Source organism: Centroberyx gerrardi, chromosome 22 (assembly GCF_048128805.1).
Source record: "Centroberyx gerrardi isolate f3 chromosome 22, fCenGer3.hap1.cur.20231027, whole genome shotgun sequence".
Classification (NCBI taxonomy): Eukaryota; Metazoa; Chordata; class Actinopteri; order Beryciformes; family Berycidae; genus Centroberyx; species Centroberyx gerrardi.
Window position 1 is genome coordinate 19,374,194 of NC_136018.1, and position 24,658 is coordinate 19,398,851.

The 24,658-nt window shown below is 42.8% G+C and overlaps 1 protein-coding gene across 3 annotated transcripts; it reads right to left on the reverse strand.

The window, feature by feature from the left end:
- Window positions 1-785: 785 nt before the first annotated feature.
- On the reverse strand, window positions 786-19,681 carry snx16 (sorting nexin 16). 3 transcript variants are annotated; one of them, XM_078291473.1, is made up of 9 exons: window positions 19,561-19,681; window positions 17,324-17,869; window positions 14,259-14,345; window positions 9,751-9,899; window positions 8,792-8,861; window positions 7,606-7,742; window positions 7,204-7,326; window positions 5,239-5,281; window positions 786-3,708 (listed from the first exon to the last, which is right to left on the reverse strand). In XM_078291473.1, the coding sequence occupies exons 2-8, from the start codon at window positions 17,711-17,713 to the stop codon at window positions 5,263-5,265; spliced, it is 975 nt and encodes a 324-aa protein (XP_078147599.1). In that variant the 5' UTR covers window positions 17,714-17,869; window positions 19,561-19,681; the 3' UTR covers window positions 786-3,708; window positions 5,239-5,262. The 3 variants fall into 3 exon arrangements, with proteins under 3 accessions (XP_078147599.1, XP_071768813.1, XP_078147600.1); XM_071912712.2 differs by lacking the exon at window positions 5,239-5,281; XM_078291474.1 differs by lacking the exons at window positions 786-3,708; window positions 5,239-5,281 and having other exon boundaries at window positions 7,200-7,326.
- Between the last annotated feature and the right edge of the window lie 4,977 nt (window positions 19,682-24,658).

A 24,658-nucleotide genomic window follows, 5' to 3' on the forward strand; every position in this document is an offset into this window, starting at 1 on the left:
GAGGTTTTGGTCTAGGGACTTGTCTTGAGAAAGGTTGCTAGACTGAAGCATCGACATATTAAATGATGCACAGGTGATTATGTTTGGGATGATTTTGTTAAGGTTAGTGTACCTTACAAACTGTATGAATGTGAATGCGGCTGGTCTGCTGTGGAGTGTTGAGCGTGTAACTGATCAGTGGATATGGCATATGCGTCAGTAAATGTCTCAGAGGTGATGACTAGACCCACACATCTGTGTGAGCGACTGTAAACCAGAATTGGAACAGCATTCAAACTTTCATTGACCAATGCCCGAGGCCCCTCCTCGCGAAGCTAGAATTACATGCCCGGACTGAGGACTGAGATGAGACCACCAGGTGAACTTAGCATAGCTCCTCTGTCTCCCATGCAACAGACTAATAAGATTAAGACTGGTTAAGCTGTCTGGTTTACTGACCATCCATCACACCTCTTGCTGCTGAGAGGTAACAGACGAGAGTCGTGTAATACTTGAACATCGGCACGGAAAAAGATCCCTGTGGGAAGTTTCTGACACCTTGTAAAATCCATGCCCAGAAACATTCAGGCTGTACTGGAGGTAAAGGGGGTGCAGCGTAGTACTAAAAGTATTCACCGGGCACGTAATCCCTGCTATGTTGAAACCGCAGTCTTCTACTTATGAACAAAAGGTCAGTTTTTATAAGTTTGAGTAATAACTTCTGAAGACAAGGTCAAAAATTGCAGTTTCCTTTTTGGGTTTATAAATAGGACCGTGTTAAGCAAGAGGCTTTTTTTCATGGAAAATATTTATTATACTTTGAAAAGATCACACTTTTAGAAAGAGTCATAACTGTATGGCAGCCCCAATAACTTCTCAGCAGACTGATCACAGAGAACTTACCGCACAATTCATTTCACTCATCAAAACAACTCTAAAGCAAAGCACAAACCAAGGACACCCCCATTTCAAAGAAAGCAGGTACTCTAGATGTGATCGTGTGGAATAGGGAAAAATACATGTGTTTTCAATACATCATTTGGAGTTTAATTGTGTATGATTTCAATATTTAATTCTGATAAACATCTCTGCTATAGTATGCATTATCTACTAATTTCAGATCACATTTTTGGGTGAGCTATCCCTTTAAACCCAGAACAACAGTAGTGATAACAAATGTTATTTGTATAATTTTTTTATAGTGCAACATGTCAACTAAGACTCATTATTAATATGCCATGATGTACTATTACAAAAACGTGTTGTCAGTTCAGTTCATTCCAAGCAACTACATATACATACAAGTGTCATTTAAAACATTCTCCCCATCTGAGTAACATAGTGAAACTGTTTAATGTCCTACATAAATGTTACAGAGCTAAAACCAATTTAAACATATAAAAAGCAACGTTCAGTGAAAGAAATTCAAGGCACTTAGAACCATGCTTGAGGGGACTTTACAGAAGCAAAAAACACAAACAAAACAAAACTTATTCAGTATATCAAATATTAACACACGGGATCCAGCAAGGGAAGCAAGACAAACTGAATGATAGAAAAGGCACTCTGTTTCAAACAAGTGAAGTAGTAAAACCATATCCAAACATTATGCATTCCCATTCATCCATAAAGTGCATCACATGACCCTTTCCAGGCCAAGTTTGAAACAACTCAACATTATACAGTTATAAACTTAACTATTTCACTTAAACTGTGAAAACCTTCACAGCTGGACCTCAACACATCTCATCTATCATGTGAAAGCTATATGCCCCGTAAGGCCTGTCAGGGGCCTAAAATATGGCTTTTGGGGATTGCGTGTAGGCCTAACAACAGCCTTGTTGCTGTTACATGGCCAAAAATAATGTTATCTACTTTGCATCTTATTTACAATGGGGATGATTTAATAAGCCAATAGTACCTTTGAAAGCTGTGCCGTAAAAATATAGTGTCAGCTCTCACTTGGCCCTGCTACTGGAATTCGCTAATGAGTCTCAAAGACCATGACGTCTGGACTTGTGTCAGGTAATCCAGCACTAATCATAATAAAATAATTAACAACTGTGTTTATGAATGCCTTAATCATAATCATGTCGTACTTAATTATGTCCTTAGTCGACATTAAGGAAACCGATTTATGACCAGGCCTGGGCTAAAAAGTCTATACTATATTAACAGCCTAAACGCCAAAAGAGGTCTAGTGTTGTAAATATTCACGCGTTCTCACTGAATTGGCATAAGCAATGTCTATATAAGCAACCCATTGGGACAAATATATATTTTGCACAAATATCTGTGTGTGTAAAACAAAGACACTGAAATGTGGGAGGGAAATGACATGATTAGCATCGACATTTAGACCAACTCTCTCCTCAAAAAGCAACAGTATGCGACACTACCCTGGCCCTCTCTTGGTATGTTACAGCTCGCCTGGTTTACTGCAAAAGATGCATGGCGCTGGAAAGGGGGGGGGGGGGGGTGCAGGGTTTCAAACCACGGTGTCAGATGCAAACTGAGTTCATCATCCGAAAATGAAACACAATGAGTTTTCTCAAGTAAGGAGGTCTATCTATAACCGCAATGACACAGTGGATGGCAGTGCAAAGCAATGACATTGACGTACTCGTAGACAGTGTGCCAACAGAAAAAAAGAGAGATCAAAGTACTGTAATAATCCAGATTTGTTAGCAGCCCGTCACAAGTCTTGGCCGAGCGTTCACTCTCCACCCTCTTAACACTCCATACCCTGAGTCACAGGTCGCCTAGGCCTTTACCATCTATACCCACATGGGGGTGTTCTTTCACAGGTATGAAAAGAGGGCCTCTGCTCTCACCAATAAGTAGATGTAAGACAATGGATGTCTGCAGAAATCAATGTGATGGATTCGAGTTCTCCGTGGATTGTCACAATGCATCACGAGAGCGTCAGTCAACAGACCACCCGATGGCGTGAGTCTTCAAGTGAACTTCCTGGAGCGTTTGGTCAAGAAGCCACTCTTTGGCTTTGTGACCGCTGGGTCGAGCGGACCCAGTCGGGCGACCCGTTTCTACAGCAGGAGGATCTGAACTGACCGAGAACTGAGAAACCCCCCGCACAGTTTGAGGAAGATCAACTAGGATCTCGGTCTTAAGAAGGAGGGTCAATCTTCTAGATTCTTATATCAAGTGTTCCAAAAATATTGTTGTCAAATTTCCCCCGACCAATTGAAGTCGCTCACAGACATCCACAGGGGAAAAATCTGCCGTGAAGTGGAAGGGGCTGTTCCAGTATAAAACTGTCCCCTTTAATCCTCAGATCCTGGGTTGAAGGCATGTTGGGGGGGGGGGGGGGGGGTTAAGGAGTAAAGTGCTCCCCATCTGCCTCACTTCTTTAGATCCCACTCCAAGATTACCGGGTGAAACAGTGGTTACAGTCTGGAAGGCAGTGAGGGAAACGAGAGAGAGGATGGGGGAGTAAAGGAGGGAGGGGTGAAGTCGAAGAGAGGGCAAGACTAAGAAGGGATAAAACTAAGGAGTGGGGAGACGGACACAGAACAAAACCGTGGTGTGGGAGGGGAGGAGGAGACGAATGAGAGAGGGGAAGAGGAGAAGAGTAGGACCAGCACTGGTTGTTAGTGCTCCGGCTGCCGGTGGTATAGCTGGGTGACCTGGATGACCGGAGGAGAGACGCTGAGCGACGGCCCACACCAACAGGCAGAGGATCGCACCGGCTGGACCTCGCACCTACCACTGGAGAGAGGGAGGTGACAGCAGAGGGAAGACAGGGAAGACAGAAAATAGTCAACATTTGTCTCGTCCAAGGACCGTACAGTTCAGACAAAACGTAGCAAGAAAGAGCAAGAGGATCCAAGAAGAAGAAACGTCAAGGAGAAATGCTAGGACAGACCGACTGATGATCAATCCGTGTGGGAAGAGACAGTTGTAGCATGTTACTGACACCAAAACACCAGCAAGTTACAGTTACAGGTCCACTGCAAACACAACAGGATGACAAGTCTTCCCTCCGACTCTCCCCCTCTCTCTCTTCCTGGTAGATAACGGAGAAATATATCAGGGCAGCAACTGGATCGTCTAATCGTCTCATAATACACACACCCGATATATAGCGTATGTGTGTGCATCACGCCGACCCAATCTGCAATTTCTAGAGCAGGAAGTTCAGAATCCACACAATTTGAGATCAACTTACTTTAAGTCTCTATTGATGGTCAAGCGCAGTCATAAGAAGTCTTAAGATCCATAGCTTTTAACTTTAATTTCCCATTATCTTTCTTATAGAGTTTTGCTTGAGATGTCGTGTAAAAGTTACAAGAAAAGAAGAAACTGAAGAGTTCTATTCCAAAATGCTAATGTCCATTTTGGTAAACAAATCATTGCCTGACATTCATCAATAAATGTGTCTAAAATATAGATGATCCAGTCTGTAAAAGTGGTATTTGGCCAACCATGGACTTAAGTTATCCGCTATAAAAGTACCAGAATTTTACTAAGATTTTATGCAGTCAATCATTTTGCCAGAGTAGGTGTCACCTTTTGACAGTTGATTTCTCATTTTGGAACCAAACTTGTAAATTTTTGAGAGGTTGATTTCACCCCACCTGACTTGCCCTGGGTTTCAGAACAACGGATGGAGAGAGGAGCGAGGAAGTCCAGGAAAGACTTGATATCCAATGACACACAACGCTGACCTGGTGAGCATATATCACCGTGCGTAGGAGAGGAACTAACGGCATCTGCATGGGTTAGTCAGGTACGATGCAGGGTAGCACCGCGGCACAGCCAAAGGGGACGCAGGGCGCAGTACAGTACAGTGAAAAGACACCGGGGTTGAGGACAAATCAGTTTCAGCTCAATCAATCCAAATGTTAAGTGAAATGATATTCACTGGTTAATGATAAAGCATGACCATAATGATGACCATAATATATCTGCAGGGGGTTGATAGGGTTATTGATCAAAACCAATGACTCAGCGATTACTTGGCCAGGTGCTGAGATTTCTGGCTTTCAAAACTTACTTTACTTTCTGACCTGTACTCCGATTCAATATTCAGATTTCCCTGAATTGGGTGAATCGAAAGTGAACTGACCCCAACCCTGATTCACACCATTGCTGCAGGTATTTTACACCCTGATACCACAAAAGAGGACACTGCCGTTGCAGTACAATGACAAACAGTGGGATGCACGTTACTGGGAAGAAGGATACAGAAAGACAGTACGCCATAGGTTCAGCCTGCATAGCCAGTATATTCAGTACCTCACATGTTACTGGGCTCTTATTTCAGATTGGGGCGGCACTGCTGTGGAACACGAGGGCAAGAAACAGGAGGGAAGGGAAAAGTTTAAACGTTATAAAAAGGTCAATCAAAGTCAAATCAATATTAGCTTTATAAACAAATAAAAGCCAATAAGATCATTTCTAAAAAATGCCAGACATTAAAAAATGAGACAAATTAATTTATCTAGACATGAGTTCAGAGCCTAGACCAATTGAAGTTTAATTTAGTTGAAGGAAACTTTGGGACACGCAGTTCTTGACATCACCTAGACAGCTGCATTACTATCTAGGTACTGCCAACTTTTTTCCACATCATCTCTACAGCAGAAGTTGCTTTGATACCACATTTTCCAAAATTTTAGAAATAAAAAGTAACTGAAAAATGTGGCTATAGTTGGTTAGGAGTGAGGAGTGTTTTTATAAAAAAAACAGAGGGGCTTTTTGCCTTCTTGAAATAGTCAGGAACACAATCAGTGGAAAGAGAGCTATTCAGAGTAAAGAGCAGGCCAATTTGTAGAATCTAGTGGGAGTAATATCTTGTAGAGTGCACCACGGTCTCCCATGTGATATGGACCATGAGGTCCTGCAGTGACTTTGACGAAAAGTAGCTTAACGGGGGTAAATCCAAATGAGAAACAGGAGGCATGATCTCAGATCTGATTTCTCACATTTGGCAGAAGAAGAAGCAATTACACCAGCAGGGCCACGGCTCATTAGGCGGTCAGTGGCACTGAATTAAAACCTGGTGTTACGCTAATGATCAGTAATAAGTTCAGAAAAATATTTTGCACTTGCTTGCATCTTTAATTTTTGGACTGTGGGTGGTTAGCAAGTAATGGACATGACCTTCACTCAGTTCTTCTACATTCCCCAATTCCCTTTTACAGCTGAGAAAAATCAAACGTCAGCCTTAATAACCATTCAATTTTAGATCTCTTCCTATTAATAAAGTCACTGTTTACTCACTGCATGTATCCTGACTTGCTGGCGGCAACAACAGAGCGCAGGGCTTATTCTTGCCTGGGGGTTAGGTGCATACACTTTGTGGAGCTGCCAGCTGGCTTGAGATGAACACTTCCTTCTATGTAATGTGATTAGGTGATAGAGGCTGGAGTGGGAAAGGCCCTCACTGCTCAGGACCTATCAGTCAAGTTCAATATCATAAGAGCGTTGTCGAGGGGGCCGCAGTAAAAGAAAGCTAGTCCGACCTTGGATTGAAGGATTTCTGCCCATACAATAGCAAATGGCAATAGCTTCTCTTTCTGAAGCACACATAAATACCAGAATGAGAGATTTATTTTCCCTCACTGGGTTTGGCTGCTCCTGGTCAGCTGTGTAAAGATGGCATAAGATGGCAAAATGTAGGATAAAAGTATTAATGATAAGTCTATACCATTAATAAGCCATAAGTTAATTTCTATGTGTTTTCACAACCTGAGCGTATAGGCCTATATTCAGTGTTCTAAATGGGAAACATATTTTTATGGAAATTTAGATTTGCAGTATTTGAGTGCATATAAATATATGTGTGTGTGAATAAACATAATGAAATAGATCTGAAATTACATCATTTTTTTTTAGACTAGCCGGTAGTCACGGGTCCCGGGTAGGTTACATAACTTTCGTTTAAAAAGGCAATGTTATTAAACGCCAATCCCATCCCTAATTAGGAAATTAACTTAATGGTACTAGAGAGAGTGGGAGAGGCGCAGTGGATTTTACTAAGGGCTTTTAACTTAATTTGAAGGGCTAAATGGATTAGCCTGCAGAGGGAAAAAGGGGAGTAGGGGCGTATATGATTAAATGTCTGCCTGTGTGTGTGTGTGTGATTAGTCCATGTGTTTGTGTGGTGTCTGCTGCTGAGTTTACTCCTACATTTCACATGCGTTAACGTGTATTTGTATGGTGTGTGTGTGTGTGTGTACAAATGTGTGTGTGTGTTACCCATTCTCCTCAGGCATGTCCTGGTCAGCCTCGGCAGCGGATGACTCCACGTCTGCGTCTGCACTGCTGTCACTGCCCTGCGCTGACAGGCCACATGGAGACTCTGGGCTCACACACTGTCCACTGGGACGGACGGACGGACACGGACACACACACACACACACACACAGATAGTCACACAACCTGCCGTTTCTCGTCAACGTAGTTTTCAAAAAGCAAGAATTAATGCTGTGTAGCACTGAAAACATCAATGAACTAGTAATAATCACATGGGAATTGTGTCTACTTTGTGTGTATATTGTGTGTGTGTAACCATTATTCCTATATCTTGTACGTATGTATGTATGTATGTATGTATGTATGTATGTATGTGTGTGTGTGTGTGTGTGTGTGTCTCCTGACTTGATATGCTTCTCCAGCAGCAGGATGGCCTGCTCCCTCTCCTCCAGCCTCCTCTTCAGGGAGCCGATCTCCTTCTGCTTCTCCAGCAGCTCCTTCTGAAGACGATAGTTACTCTCCTCCAGAGTCTCACAGAACGCCTGGAGGGAGGGAGGGATGGTGAACAATGGAAAGAAAAACCGAGGATTGTTGACAATAGTAAAAAAAAAAGGAAAAAAAAAAAAAAAAGGGTGGAACGGAATGGGTATGGAGTAGGGATGACAAAAGAAGATGGTGGGGTGGGGGTGTAGCGCGTAAGGGCAAGGGGGAAAGAAAGGATGAGGAGAAGAAGGGATGGAAATATTGAGAGGAAGACAGAGAGGGAGACCAGTGGCAAGTTGAAATTAAATGAAATAACCACAACTTGCAGTAGATGCATTGTGTACTAAATTCTGACAGACAGGCTGGCTGAAAAAACAAATGGCAGCAGTGGCTATTTAGCCACCATTAAATCATTTCCATTTCCAAGTAGGTAAAACTGGAAAAATGAAATAATTAAGCTACTGTTGGACAAAGCTTTAATGTTGACAAGCACGTAATCTGTGATAAGCTGTGACCTATTTGGCTCTGTGAAACCAAATACAAAAGCCTGATTCGCCAAACCTGGGAGCCATGCATGAAAGTCTGCTACCCTATCAAGTGAGACCTAAAGCACTAGTGTGTCTTTTTCCATATTACAGCAGAGACAAACTTGTTCTATTCTCCAAGAGTAGGTTAATTATGTCATTTTTTTTTTGGTTTGCTTTGTTTCATCCACCCTGGAGGAACTGCAAGGTTGCGACAGATTTTTTTGCTCCAGGTGGGTAAATTGTGATTTCCTGTTTTTCCCCACTAGAGGTCAAGAAGGTAACGCGTTGGCCTGGCTGATTCATTGTTCAACCTCCAACACCCAGCTAGAGACAGAAAGATACAGGCCGGTTCAGAAAATGGCCCAAAAAGACTGTGGGCAGATTGGATTTCACTAAGTCCGGTTGTTTAGGGTATGAGACGTGTCAGGGGATTTGGGGGAAAAATCCTCTTAAAAAGGCCTGAAGAAACATAGATCATGGATACCAGCACAAACACACATGCATGAGCACACATGCCCACGTGTGTAACCTTACCCAACTCAAACCTATACACACACACACACACACACACACACACTTACCCGGCTCTCCTCCAGACTGTCGAAGGGCCCAGGTGGGTCGTCCAGACATAGGAACTCTCTCACTGCCAGGCTGTCAAGCAGAAAAAATGGTGTAAGTGCATATGTGTGTGTGATCTATGAACGTGTGTCTGTGCCAGTGTGCTTGGAAACACACCGACCCCCTTTACACCTGGCATCAACAACATGCGTCTTGTGTGATCGGACTGTAACGGGATAGCACTTAACAACATAAAAAAACGGAGTAAATGCACTCAAGACACACTGAGGATGGATTGTAATCTGATTGCGCAAACCACCTCTGATGCAATCGCGTTTTCAACCCACATACAATAACTACGTAGGCGGAAATACTTCAGTCCTGACTCCATACCTGCATCCATCCAGTCCTCTGAATAGCATGGTACTGGTCGCAGCTGAAAAGAAAGCAGCTGCATGAAACAGCCGTCTCCTCTGCTGTTGTCTACGGTATGCCAGTTTGTCTTAAGAAAAAGTGCATACAACAGCGCAATTTGATGAGCGGGTCACCATCTTTCAAATGACCCACACCCGCAGCTGTTTCAAAACACAAACAATGGGGGAGGAAGTGATGTATCCAGTTGCGAATTCTGCGTGAGAAAGTGCAATCGGATGGCAGTGTGGCAATGGAGATGCATATTAAAGCCAGATGTAAATGTCATTGGGCTAAAATGTATCCAGATACAATCTGGCATTAATCGTGCGTTAATGCCAGGTATAAAGGGGCCTGTGACCTACTTTGAAACACATTAAGAGCTCATACGGAAGCAAATTGACCTATGGTGTGTGTGTGTGTGTGTGAGAACATGCCTGCCATGCCAGGCCACGTGTTAACTGATTCTACAAGGAACCTCAAAATCACTGTGTGATCATGACTGCCTTCACATGGTGACTGATTTTCAACACAATCTCTCTCTCGCACACATGCACGCACACACACACACCAGTTGGCAATGTCCTTGTGTGCAACCAAGTTCTGTAGAAAGGCCTGCAGTCCCAGCTGTCGGTCCTCCAGGAAGTCGGTGTCGTAATTGTCTTTGAACCACCGCTTAGGAGGCAGCGCGAGGCGGAAGCCCGGGAACATCTCCTTCAGCTGGAATGAACACACACACACACACACACACACACACACACACACACACACACACACACACACACACACAGTGAGGAATGGTCAGCTCATATTCTTTAAGATCATCTTTTGTAGATGAATACTGTACATAGTGTTACACGCACTAAGACACTACTCACACGCTTGCACATACAGTAGGGTGCAAGAGAGCTCAGGGTGGTTTAAAAGTTAATCACAACTAACATTCAGTCCAGAGAGGAAAGAAACAATATTAGTTGGTGATCCCTCAAACAGTCACACCCTGCTACTTCTACATCACATGCTCTGATCAAATAAACACACTGGTGCAAAACAGAGAAAAGGTCCTGTCCTCCGCCTCCAACCTGCATCCCTTTCTGGACATCCTGGATAACCATCAGGGTTGGTAAAGACATTACTGGGCTCTATCATTATCATGTGAATTGCAATTTACATTTTGGACAGACCGTGTGTTGACCCCACGCCCTGCAGCTCAACCTAATCATTTGCAAAGAACTCTCCATGTTCTTCTCCCTCAAATTTGCACCCACAAGGTCACTAATGTTCAGTGGGAAGCGAGTGAAGCGTGTGTCATCAGATAAAGCCATGTACAAAGACACAGAACAATCTCAACTGGATCATGCAATATCCCAGGGAAACAGGAGGCGGTTTGTTGAGCGCAGAGTGAAGTGCTTTGAGGTGAGTGGAGTAAATTACATCGGTATGACACTCATCTCACTGGCTGTTTTAACAGTCATGGGACCTAGGGAAAGTCCAAAAAAAACACAGGGGCTCGTTGAGTCAATCATGACTTCTATAGCTACTCCTCTGGCCCTCCCGGTCTCAATCAGAGATAACCGTCTGACAGGAGGAGCTTACACGTAGGGCTGTCGCGGTGAATTTCCCCTGCGGTGATTTAGGGTGGCTCAACAGCGCGGTGTATGCGATAAGAAGTCGCCGGATGACGTCACAAGCTATTTTGCATATCAATATATAACTTACAGTCTCCGCTCGCAGCGGAGGGAGGGGGGCTACGCTGTGTGTGGGAAGCGCTGTGATCATCAGACCTCTCTGGATGACAAGCAAGTAGAGCAAACCGGCATCAGCCATACCAATTTATTGGCAAATACTTTGGGATTCAACACTTTACCATTGTTCCCCATGGTCAGAAAAAGTTGCCAGATTTGTCGCTAGTCGCTTTTCAGAAATAAAGTCACCAGGGGGTTCTGAAAAGTCGCTAAATCTAGTGACAAAGTCGCCAAGTTGGACTGCGGTTACATTGGACTTTTTTTTTCATTCTGAATGAAATCATTCCAAAGGAAGATTGCTACGCAAGTGTTTACATGAGCGCTAAATATAACGATCGCATTAAGATGTGCGTTTACATGCTCCACAGTATGTAATCAGAATAAAAGTTTCTGACATGCGCAAAACACCGAATCCAGCACTCTAACATGGGCTTATTTTTTTAAAAGATGGACCTGCGTCGGTTATTTATTCACTGCTGTTCTTTCTGATGAAGCAACAGTTTTATCAAAACATACGACTCGTGTCAGAAAAAGACGTTTTGTTTTGCCCCCGCAATGATTGGGTGCATTTGTAATTTTCACCGCTGTAAACCAAAACTGGCCGGAGAGGCGGAGTCAGGACTTGATATAAAAACGGGCTGCACCGCCTACATAAAGCCCGAGCGCCTCGGGGATAATAACAAGCACATCCATTCGAATCCTCCCGGAAAAAAAGGGTTACGTAATTGATGTGACTTATGTTAAATGCGCGAGCATGTACAGAAAGAGGCGAGATAAAGAAAGTGATCGGAATGAGTGTTTACATGATGAAATTGTATCCATTGACCGGATTATGAAAGGGTTAAACACCCCTCTCAAACGGAATCAAATTTCATTCGGATCGGCCAGTTTATTCTGATTGAGGCGTTCATATAAGGCATTTTTATTTTGATTGGGCTACTATTCTGATTAAAAGGCTCCATGTAAACGCTGTTGGTGGGAAACAATACTCTTATTGTTTTCATTATGAATTTATTTAATATTCAGTACACACGCATTGAAGTGTAAAACAAGAAGTGCCTAGCCTCATGAAAAAAAGAAAAAACGTGAACATAGCGCGGTTGTGGCGGTTGGCTTGTCTACAGCGCGGTATTGCAATATTGCGGTTATTGCGACAGCCCTACTTACACGCTACACCAGACACCTGAAATTTCATCTTGTCACCCCCCGCAACTGCTCAGCGGGTAGACGGAGCCATTAACAGGTTAGCAGCCTCGATTGCGTGAGGTTTGAAATTAAATGTGTAAGGACATGGTGTCCTACTGTGTTTTTCCACGCAGATGTGATAAAAACAAAACCTGTTGGGCATGTTGTATTAACCCTGTCATGTATTAATATAAGCATGCTATGGACATACATGTGGATGGAATAGCCTTTTTTTTTTGCCGTACTTTCTAACGCTGCCTTGACTAGATACCACTGAATGTCAACAATCAAAATGAAACTTGGTAAAAAACAAGAAACCTGTAAGAGTATGGTGATAAAACATAAGACTGCTAATAGCTGTATTTAAGACATTTTTTTATACTTTTCAGGCTTTTTAAGGACCCACAAATAAGATCTGCTGAAGGGATTAAAAATTGAGCATGTGTTTTCCTCTTGTGTGTCTCACAGGCCTTAGTCAGGATTAGGTCACTCACTATCATCAGCTATTTTTACTATTCTCAGCACAGTACACACAAGCTGTACTGATAAGTCTAAAATTATCTTCGGGATAATTTATCCAGAGAACATCAACATCTTGCTTCTCTCTTGTGTCGGCGGCTGTTCAGAGGCTGGGTATAATCACCTGCTCCTATCCATATCTATATCCTGATTTAGTGATTAACAGGCCGTGCAGACAACTACATATTCTAAGCAGAACCCCTGCACACTGTCCTCCACTTTGCAGACCCACATGTGTGCTTGGTTGATTAAACTCTACCATTGACCTGCTGTCCGTCTCTGCCTCATTTTTGGCTGAAGTCTGCTGTTCCACGTCCTGAGGTGGCTGCCTCCTGAGGGCTTTAAGCCTGATTGACATCCATGCCTACCTCCATCTCTGCCTCTACCTTCCTAACATTTAATGTAAATATTCAAGTAGCGCTCAGTCATTTATTACAGAATTTAACATAGACAAAGCAAATTTGACTTTACTCAGTCAGCATTTCACACCTTGAGAAATATTGAAACGAGCCCCAATGTCTGTTACCTCAGGGGGAAGGAGAGGTTTGGTGTGTGTATGTGAGAGTGTGTGTGTGAGTGTATGCAAGAATGCACACCAGCTACTTGTTTTCATACGGTAGCCTGAGCCATGTGCATGAACTAACAGTGTGTATGGAGGAATCTCGGATGAGGGCCAAACAGCTAGACAAACGATGCTTGGCGCCAGCTATTATTGGCAGCCGCACACTGCGGAGGCGGTGCTGTCTATTGAAAACATAATCAAGTGTTGACCGTGCTTGGTGTTTATGCTGCCTCGTTATCTGAATTGCATGTGCACGATTAAGGGTCATATACAGCTAGCAAGTCGCGTGAAATAGCCATATAGCCATTGTGATTTTCCTTGATTTTTTGACATAGAAAAATCATCCAAATGTCTGTCTGTGTGCCAGAGTTATACAAAAAACTGCACTTCATGCTGTGAAAATCTTCCAAATAGTTGGAGGTGTGACCAAACAAGGCTCTAGGGTTACATCCACAGCAAAGGACCATTCAGTGTGGCCTGATCAGTTTCCCTGCCTCTATGGAGAAGCCACAGGAATGGAGGGAAAGGATGTCCACACCCTCTCTCCTCTCTCTCTCTCCTTGTTGAATGCAGGGTGTTCCCCTCTCCTGTGCTTCCATTCTTCTTGCTTAGCGCTACTATGCTACTCTGAATTAGTTCCACCTGTTTTCACACTATGCTTTGCCTTGATGAGAAAAACGTTATGTCTCCTTAACAGAAGAATACCTACAAGTCGTGCATGTTGCGCAGGCCTGCAGAGTTTGCTTTGGCTTGTTTTTGCATCAGAACCCAGCAGTTTCACAAGTAATCATCATCTCAACACATGGTCTAATAATTTTCCCCATCTGCAATCTGTGACCCGACTGTCCCTCCCCAAACCTGTTCCCCTAGTTGGCTCTGGCCTGTGGGCCGTTTGGGAAACAGTGGGCCTTTGTGTAGCGCTAATCACTTCCACAATGCACTCAAAAACAAGGGAAGCATGCTGAGAGAAAAGAGTTTACGGTCACAAGCAAAGTGTCCGCAAAAAAGCGATGCATCTTTGCGAATTGAAATTTGAGCCCCCTCACACATACATGCACACAAACACACCTTGTCGTTGAGTCTGGAGAAGTCTGTGTATCTTCTGAATACAACCCAGCTCTCGTCTTGAGTCTTCCTGACCAGGATCTTGTATACCTACAGCAGAGAAAAGACATCATACACACAACCTATAAGCCTTGGTTACGACAGGAGAGGTGAAACATGTATCAGGTTTACAGTGCATTCAATACTCAGGCAATAAACTAGTTAAAGACTGATAACAACAAAAGCATTACAGTTTGGCAATTATTAACAGTATCACCTAAATGAGATAACACAATGTAAACTAACAATTCTGATTCACAACTTGTGTTAGGTCTGCATGTATGCTGACCGCAAACACAGAATTAAGTTCCAGTTCCAGGCTTTAGCGGCCGTCAGATTCAGTCTGTGCAGAAAGGCTGGAACAACAAACAGACAACTAGGCCTTGAGGGATAAACACTTTCAATGAAAGACTGAAGCCTTGGAAAGACCGACAATTACATGCAAAAATGGGAAGGTTTGACATGCAAGTGGCGAATAAACATAGTATTTAGAGGTGAACCCAATACCATCTTTGGCTATGGCGGATGTGCAATTCTGTAATCTGTGGAAAAGACTTGACACACTAACATCAAATGTTTCTTTGAAGCCGACACAGAACCTTCTGTGTCTACTAACAACAAAGCATAGATTCATTTGTACAACACATAGAGTATCAAAATAGTCAACAATAGTTATAATAACTTCATTGCTGACGTAAATCAATGCCATAAGTGTGTCAATGTGGGTATGAGCATCATCTGAAAGACTGAAATGTGGCCCTTACTGTGAAATATGATCCACTTTTGGAGGGGAAGCGCTTGTGTAAATCACTCTGAGCCTTAATTAATTAATTAATTAAAGGACCTCACTTTACTGTGACTACAATGCATGACTTCGATAGTCGTCACCACATTTCGTTAATCAAAACTGTTGCGAAGTGAATTACAGTTACTCAGTTTGCAGCTCTGCTCGGGGCATTTTAGTTTCCTGTTACTTACAAGGTGTCGGACACGACAGCCTTAAAGTCGAGATGAAACGGCATTTCGAGAGTATCTAACTTCCGTATCGTGACGTATTTCCGAGTGAAACAGGAAAGACAGGCGGGACATAACGTTGGGAGGAATTTGATTTGAACGTTGAAAAGTGGGTGTGTCATAACACCCGAAGACACACCGAAGTACCATGCTGTTGCTAGCTAGCTAACTAATGAATCTTAGCCTCTTAGCTCTGTGCGCTAAAAGTTGAAGATTGATTGATGGGTGGATGTCATGATATTATTGGTTGAAATTAGTTACGGGCATGCTTACGTAAGCACACGGCATATTTTGTTTTACAGGAAGAAAACATGATTGAATTTTGATATAAGAATACAATGAAATTGATTTTTGGTATTTTTTTTGGCATATATTGTTAAATAGGTGCACAGTATGACCGGGGATGTGATCTAAAAGGGTTAAAAAGGCATTTTTCATTTCATCTCGTCTTTAATGCTAAAATTTGAGTCCCTAGGCGGAATGGTTTCAGATATCCTCAAACAAGTAAATTTTCCCTGACACCACGTCACAGTTGCTTCTCTTTACAACCCGGCTTAGTTTCTCACACATTCCCCGGTAATAAAACACCGGTTTCTTTTGAACTTTCCACTCCTGCGCCCGTAGTTTCAGGCATTTCATAATTACTCCTGGGATCACGCTAAAATCATGACTAGGACTAAAAATACTCCTACCTCACAGTAGGATGTAAGAGTTAGCCTAGTTATTATGACGCTTCATACGCGCACTCTCAGCAAGGAGTAAGACGACTCCTATGAGAAAGTGTGAAATCACTGTTTTATGATGCTTTGAGCCACAAACTGAAACATCTTATAGTTTTTTCCATAGTTGGTCCAAATAAGCTGCTTGACTAGGTGCGCTGCACTGAATCTATACATTCGAAGGACTTCAATAGGCCACAATAGGGGTCTTTAGAGGATAAGCCTACCGATCCTCTACAGGCTTTATTTGCTCCAAAATCCTGGTCCTCTTTGATCACTAGTCTTTTCTACCTACCACACATCAGCTTAGAAGCTCAAAAAGAATATCAGTTTTCTCCTTAAATGTATTTGGCCAGGGAATGAGCGTAGACGAAGTCAAGAGCTACTGTTTTAAAATTCAGCTTACACATCAACTCTGATCACGTCCTGCCCTGACCTGCGATTGATTGATTTTCCAGGCTATGCACTCGAGATGCCCAGCTCACATGGGCTTAAAAGACATATCCATACACCACGTTTGAATGTGTGTGTAACAGACACAATCCTGAACAATCTCAGGTGTCACACAAACAACTCACTACAGTAATTAAGACTGAACTGGAGGACACACATACTCAAAGTCACACTGGCTACTCTGCTAAGGCGATATGTACAAGTGCCCTGATAGCTCATTGACATGTTGTATTATACAAATGTAAATGATGCCTGTTCTCTTCTTACATCAGCAGAGCCCACAATCCTGCGCCTGTGCTGGAGCAAGCTAAATTTATTTACTTATTCTCCTCTCTAACAAAGTGCTGAGGAACTTGTCTGTCCATGCCTTTGCTAACTGTTTGCATACACCATTTGTATCCTACTAATCAAGGTCTGTGTACTTAGTTAAGGTTGCCCTGTGGCTTTTCACTAATGTGCTTACTCTCAGTTAGCATGCCTACATCCTTGTGTTATCTGCTAAAGTGTTGTTCTGTCACTCTTTTGTCCTCTGGTAGTGTGTGTCACTGTGCTTTTTTGCTTTTAATTCTAGGTAGTCATTAATGACATCTGACCAGGGATTACAGATGAAAATTTGCCTTTTTTTTTGGTTAACTATGGCACATTTACAGAAATGTTTATTAATGTGCATTGTCACTGTCAGATACACTAATAAAGGACAATAGCAAACAATGTATAGGTTCAAAGACTGTCAACCTACATGTCTAAATATGCTAAACAATGAAAGGATAAATCGGCAATTTGATCAGTGAACATAGTTGGATAGTTGTGGGCAGGGCCACTGATCCTACACTGGTCTCATACCGTGAATTTGGCCCTCTCCTCCATGACCTCGTAGCCCAACACGGTGGGGGTGATGGGCCTCTCCTCGTCCTGCTGGATCTCTGCAGGGTCCGACATGGAGCGGGGGCAGCTGGAGTACTCCACCGAGGGCTCGAGAGTCCCGTTCACCCTGGCCCGCGTCACGGGGCTCTGGAGGGGCGGTGGCGTCCGGCTCCGGCCGCCTCTCTCCAGGCACCGGGATCCTCCTCCTCCGCGGTCCTCCCCGGCCCCCCTGGTGGTGGAGAACGAGGACTCCGAGCTGCTGGAGACGCTGCCTAGCGACGAAGCTCGCTGGGGCCGTCGGAGCTTGCTGCTACCTCCGGACAAGGCCCTGTCCAAAGGCATGGGGACAGGCACGAAGGGTGATGCCATCTTCCTGAGCCGTGGTCAATCTCCCCACCACCGCTGCTGTCAACAAAGCTCTTCACACCGACACCGACCTTGTCTTTCTTCAATATGCCACTGTGTGACGGAGGGGCCTGGCAGTGACGTTTAGCCTAGGGGATGATGAAGACTCTGCTGACCCGACTCTGAGCACCCTGGACGAAAAAAAAGACAAGACTGAATTTGAATACCTTCTATTTAGCATGTACAAAATTGACTACAGGCTGCCCTATATGCAGAATCAGAATTCAGCTAAATTTACACTCACGGAGAGTGTGTGTCAGCGAATACTGTCCTGAAATAAGGGCAACAGACTGTGAGGGCAGATTAATTATTGACACCATGAGCCAAGTGTCATTCATAATTTATGGATTTGTGCATCATGTGTAAAATGCATGAAGGATATAGCCTATGAAGATGTGTGGATGACTTCTGTGTCATATCATCTTGTCAGCTGATTCATTTTTGTCCATTTGTTCCAAAGACATCTCCTCCTTCCCATTGAATGCTGCAGCCAAGAATGAGACATGATGCTTTGATTTGAGTTACTGTGAGGAAGAGGAACAAGTAAACCTGTGTGCTTCTTTTTACGCAAGAGTGGGCATGGAGTAGGCCTATTATTGATTACTGCTTGCACCACGGATGGGCAATTATGTCTCATGGATGGCTGGGAATCTGCAGGCTTTCATTCCAACCACTACACCAGCTGATTTCACTGAATGACACACCTTCAACCAGAGAGGGGGAACTAATAAGTGAAATCAGCTGCTGTAGCCTTTGTTTGGAATGTGTTCACATTCATGGAGCATTGGAGAGAAACAGCACTGAAGCCAGCCAAAGCTGCTCTTCTATGAATAGAAATGAAAAACCTTAAAATAGACTGGTTACCTGTATCTGACATCAGAGACAAACACCCCCCAACACACACACACACACACACACACAATTAAATGCTAACGTTAAATGAATCTCAAAACCACAAAGTAACCCCACTAGGTTAAGTAAAACTATAAGGGAAGTGACCATCTCCATCAAGCCAGCTCAGCCACCTGCTAACCTTAACCTAACATACATAATATTGACGTTAGAAAACCCTTCACTGATTCATGCAGTCGATTTGCACACCGCTTAATGTAACCAAAGTAATGTTATATGGGATAACGTGACGAAACATTCGGTTCACCATTAGGACTTACATGACAACAAACTCTGGATGTCTAGCTTGTTTACTAAGTGTTTCTAAAGTCAAGTGGCTAACGATGTTTACAACGTTTTGCTAGCTAATGCTAACATTAGGTAGGTTAGCCAGCTAGCTCGCCCCGAAAGGTGCCGTTGTCCTGGGAGAAAGTAACGCCAAACTCTATTCAAAATAACTGGCAGTTTAACGTTGCCTTGCCTATCGACACAGGTACAGCATACTTGGTACAACATGACGTTTTACCAATCGTTAGGGTCATCTGGTAAATTCGTCATACCAACTAACACTTTATTATTATAAAATCTCATTTTATAATCAGTTCACAGTGCTCGCTATCGTACACAACGAAGTATTTCGGTGGAGGGAGACAGGCGAACCAATACTAAAAGTTAAATTTTTACTTAAATATGTGCTGTTTGGTATATTAGATGCATGCCGAATTGATGAGTGACCCTCTCTCCATACGACAGAGAACGGAACGTAGTGGGGCTCCCAGCTAGCAAGCGTTTATCGCATAACGTTAACGTTAGCCCGTAGCCACTCGAGATTAGGACAGGCAGTTTATGTGAACAAAGCTAGAGTTAACGCATGGTGACACTACATCGAACAAGACCGGGATAAAGGGACTTCTACTTACCGTAGGAAGCCAATACCCTCCGCCTTCCGAAATCCAGATTATTATACACATATAGACCGATATCTGATTAGCACGTTGCTGTTCATCCACTGCAACATCTGTTTCCTTCCCCGGGTCATGTTGGCTTGTTTGCATACAGGCGACAGCAGCAGTGCTTCAAAACAGCCAGGCGAGGGCGCTGTAACTCCTCTGATGCAGCAGAAACCCTCTGTGAAATACAGTAACTAAAGTAGTAGTAACTTTGTTTTTCTCAGTGCATCCCATGGTTGGTTAAACATTATTCATCATATTGCATGTGTGGTACAGTCCTAGTGCAGTCAACAGCATGTAACCTATGCTCACTTAGACACTTAAACAGTTGGCTATATAGGCTACAAATATACAGCAAAACTATCAGATTGCTATGAATCCCTATAGGAATGTTGTATGGATATTATGGTGATAACATAGGACATAAAAATACCATAAACTACCATAAGGTCACTATAACTCACTATTGAGTAGCCCAGACAGACTAAAAGACCCTAAAGGAAAACTAATGGAATATTATAGAAAATCAAATAAAAAATCTGAATGTAGCTGTTTTCTACTTTGTGGCAGGTATTGTACATTTATTTACAGATTTGTTTCATTATGCACATCTGTTGGTGAAGGAGGAATTTAAGCTTATTTTATTGTAGAACTTTTTTTTTTCTTGGTGGAGTGTAAAGCCTTGGAAACAGTATGTAGACAACGTGATACTAAAATTCCACTCCACATCAATAGTGCACTTCTTTCAGACAGCCTGCAGCTGTATGGTTTCTCTCCTGCAGGGTGGTAAACTGTCAGCCACTGTGTGAGCCCGGGGTTTTGTTCTCTCTGTTCAGCCGTGACTGTGTTGCCCTGCAGGACTCCAACACAATCATTAAGTTGGCTGGCAACAAGAGAGTGGTGGGCCGAGTCACAGGCTGTTGAGTCTGTCTACAGAGAGGAGGAGAAACATCTTGCAGTGTGTGTACAGACAACAATCTGTCTCTCAACATCCACAAAGCTGATTGTGGACTTACCTCCTCTCTGGCTGCATCACAGACTGGGACAGGAACAGCCCATCTTCACTGCCACCCATACTGGACCTTTACAACAAGCAGTAAGAGAGGAATGACTGTTGTATAATCTGTGACCCAACCCACCTGACCATGGACTGCAATACTGCAGCATGCAGTCCAGCGACAGCAGACCCAGGATCAGTTATTTTTTACCCTCTGACCCTCTGACAGACACACCCTGGTGAACTGTCATTTCTATTACTTGAAATTATTTCACCTATTCTGATTACTTCAGCACAATACTGTGAATCCATAAATATGAACATAATTGAATGAAATTACCTCAGTCACTTATACTGCTACTGTTATTTTTTCTGTTACTGAATTCCCTGCTCTAATTTGTTTAATTGCTGAAATACTTGAATTCGCTTGAAATATTTTAATTTGCTTGAAATACTTGAATTCACAAAGTAATTCATAATTACTTTGCAACAGTTACCTGCAGTATATTACACTATACTACTTTACTACCACTGTTTGATATAAAGGCTTATGCTTAAATGCTTGAAATCTGTTTTTTTTATTTTTTTTTATAGATAAATATAAATAGAGAAGATGATGCCTATGTATGAATTTCTTTCCAAAGCCTTTGCCTTCCCATCAAGGCAAAGGGTGGCTACTTTAAAGAATCTAAAATATAAGATAGTTTTGATTTGTTTAACACTTTTTTTGGTCACTGCATAATTCCATTTGTGTTATTTCATAGTTTTGATGTCTTTACTATTATTCTAAAATGTGGAAAATAGTAAAGATAACGAAAAATGCGCGTGTCTAAACCTTTGACTGGTAGTGTAAGAAGATTTGGTAATTTCACTTCTTCTCAAATAACTCTCATCTCTACTCATTAGAAATAATTAAACTTAACATGACCAGACTTCATGGTGTAGATTGATGGTTTTTGCCTATTGTGATGTTTTTATATAGTCTGTGTTTATGTGAAACTTTGTTTTATGTGAAACTTTCAGCTTTTGCCGTCATCTTGACCAGGACTCCCTGAGATATCGTATCTCAATGGGACCTTCCTGGCTAAATAGAGGAGGAATACAATTACAGCTCAAGATGTTTAACTGTGTTTAAGTGTGTTCAGTGCTATGGGAGATAAAATGCCTGTGTTGATGAATCACTGAGGAGAGATGCCAGTAGAACTCAGCACTTACTGACACAAAGAGATGCTGTTCGATTTGGCACTTTAGTCCTGATACTGTGGAGCACCCAGGCTGCCAATTCTCTCTCTCTCTCTCTCTTTCTCTCTCTCTCGCTCTATCTCTCTCTCTCTCTCAGCATGTCTGACCCTCCTCTCCCTCTGTGTGCGAAGAAGCTGCCGACCTCGGTCCATCTAGAATTTAAGTTAAATGTTTGGATAAGAGTTCTCATTGAATTGCCCCAGCTTTGATTGCGTAGGATCATCTTTTCCAAGGAAACTTTGGAATAGATCCGCACACTGTGGTCACTTTATGAGGTTCATCTCCCCTTTTACACAAACAGCTTGTTAGTTATGTGACTGTGACTCAGTACATAAAGCATGTAGAAAGGGTCGAAAGGTTCAGTTACTATTTGACTGAATGTTACAATGGGCAAAACACCTGATTTAAGCGACTTTGAACATGGGATGATCTTTGGTGCCGGATACACAGTGACTTCAGTTGAGTCCAGATCTCAAAGCAATAGAGATCTTTGGGTTGTGGATTCAGGCTGGGAGCACAAAAGGGATCCCTATTAAAGTAACATGCTAGTTATGTTAGTTAATACACTCAAATAATCTTGTACCTGTAGGCAAACCTCATCAGTACTTACCTTCATGGGATTTACCCTCTTACCAACAAACAGTACAAACTGTATTCACACATTTGGACAGATATTGTCAACGTATATTTTGTTTGTATACAACTTATGTGTATGGATAACCTATTATTGGACCTATCAAGTAATATTCCCTGATTTAATCCTTGGCTTGGTACAGTGTGTGTGGGCCTGCATCCGTCTGTTTTGACAGTAGACACAAACATACTCAGCATGCCAGTGTAAACTAGACCCGTGCCAGTTTTTTTAATGCACACTCACTGAAGTGAAATCCCACATTAACACTGAGAGGTCAGACTATGAAATGTGACATCTCTATCAGGCACAAGAGCATCTGCTGCTACTTGGCAAAATCTGCCTCCCTTCACAAGATTCTCATGTGCATGTTGTTGTTGTTGTGTGTGTGTGTGTGTGTGTGTGTGTGTGTGCATATACAGGTGTGTTCATTCGCAGGAATGCATGTATGTCTTTGTGTGTGCATGCATGTGCACTATGTGTAGGAATTGGATTTGGTTATTCTAAGAGTCTCCATTGGAATACATTAAAAGCTTACACACTCAATACATGTGTGTGTGTGTGTGTGTGTGTGTATGTATGAGACAAGTGAACATTTTTCATTATTTCCTCATGACATTGGTCTATTCTACTAGGAAAGCAAAATACTGCCACCCTGGTGCCAAAGGTGGTGAAGATTGCTCTGGAGTTCTTTCTGGAGGAACCAGAGCCAGCTGAGGACAAACCATCCCAGGCTCAGCGTCCCATCATGGCTGCTGCTGGGGGAAGCAGGGCTGAAGCTGCCACTGCTGAGATTGGCAGACTGCTGGCAGACACAGCGGATCCTTGCCTTTCTCAGTTTGGACATTTTCCAACAGCACTTCTGAGTCGCATCTCCGCATCAGTGACCCAAGCCATGATCACCGTGGTCTACAACAGGTTTGAGGACTGGCTGACATCATTCAAGCTGCTGGACGTCTTCACTGCCAGGGAGGCCGTCATGTGTGCCGTCCAGGAGATGGACTACAGAGTCCAGACCGCCACAGCCGGAAGGAAGAGGCGGAGCTTCAGCAGCTGAAGGCTTCTCCACAAGACTCTCAGGATTAGGAGCTGATTTGTGAGCTGGTAATCCTAGCTGTTTTCACATTATGACACAAAAAATGTGTTGTTTTAAAGCAACTACAAACCATGGTACTGAGAAAACTGTTTGACACACTTTTATTTATTTAAAATCCTTGGTGTTCACAGTCAGTGAAAGTGTCCTTGGTCAGTATGGAGACTGGTAATATCTGGTGACATATCTGCGCTAAACGTAGAGGATCAGTTTAACAATTAAGTGTGATAATTAAATCATCTGTCTTTTGTTTTTTCAGACTCCAGAGGTGCTTTTTCTCTCCACAGATGCAAACAAAAACAAGAAGAAGAAGAAGAAGAAGAAATAGAAGAAGGGAGTGCGTGCCTTCTTCCGTCGTATCTGGAAGATGATGAAACCAGCCGGCCGCTCTCTCTAAAATAACAATCTCCATAGCAATAAAGAGTCATAGCATTTAAAAGTATGGTCATTTTGTTATTATTTTTAAGGGATGTATAATTTATAAGCTACATTAGGGTTCTCAGTATCTCCACTGTAAAGAGCAGTCTGTTTTCTGTGGCCATTGATGCCTGTGTGCGACTGATCTGATTGGCCGCCTCATCGGAGGGTATAGATATGATGACTAAATGCTTACATCTGGAAGGGAAAGTAAAAAACAGTTTTGTATAATATGACACCTTTAACCCTAAACTGTTCCAGAGGAGTTGGGCACTACTGGCTACCAGTGTGTGTGTGTGTGTGTGTGTGTGGGTGTGTGTGCGTGTGTGTGTGTGTGTGTGTCTGTGTGTTTGAAAGAATGAGAGGTTCATTTTGATTAATAGTATTAGTTCATGTCACACAAGTTGCTGTATATTCATGGTCTGTATACTCTTCAACCTTTGGCCTGAGGAGAACAGATGCCTCCATAGAAAATCTTAATATTCTCATACTAACAAAAAGAATTATATCATGAAAAATGGCTCAGTATTTGTCCTTAAGCTGTATCATTACACAATATTGCACAATACTGTAAGTACAGTCTGTGGCGATCTTGGTCAGACATGAAGGGAGTCTGTGTGTCAGTGGAGAGTTTTAGTGTCACATGATGGTCTAAATGCTGATTCACAGGCTCTCTCACCCTAAAATT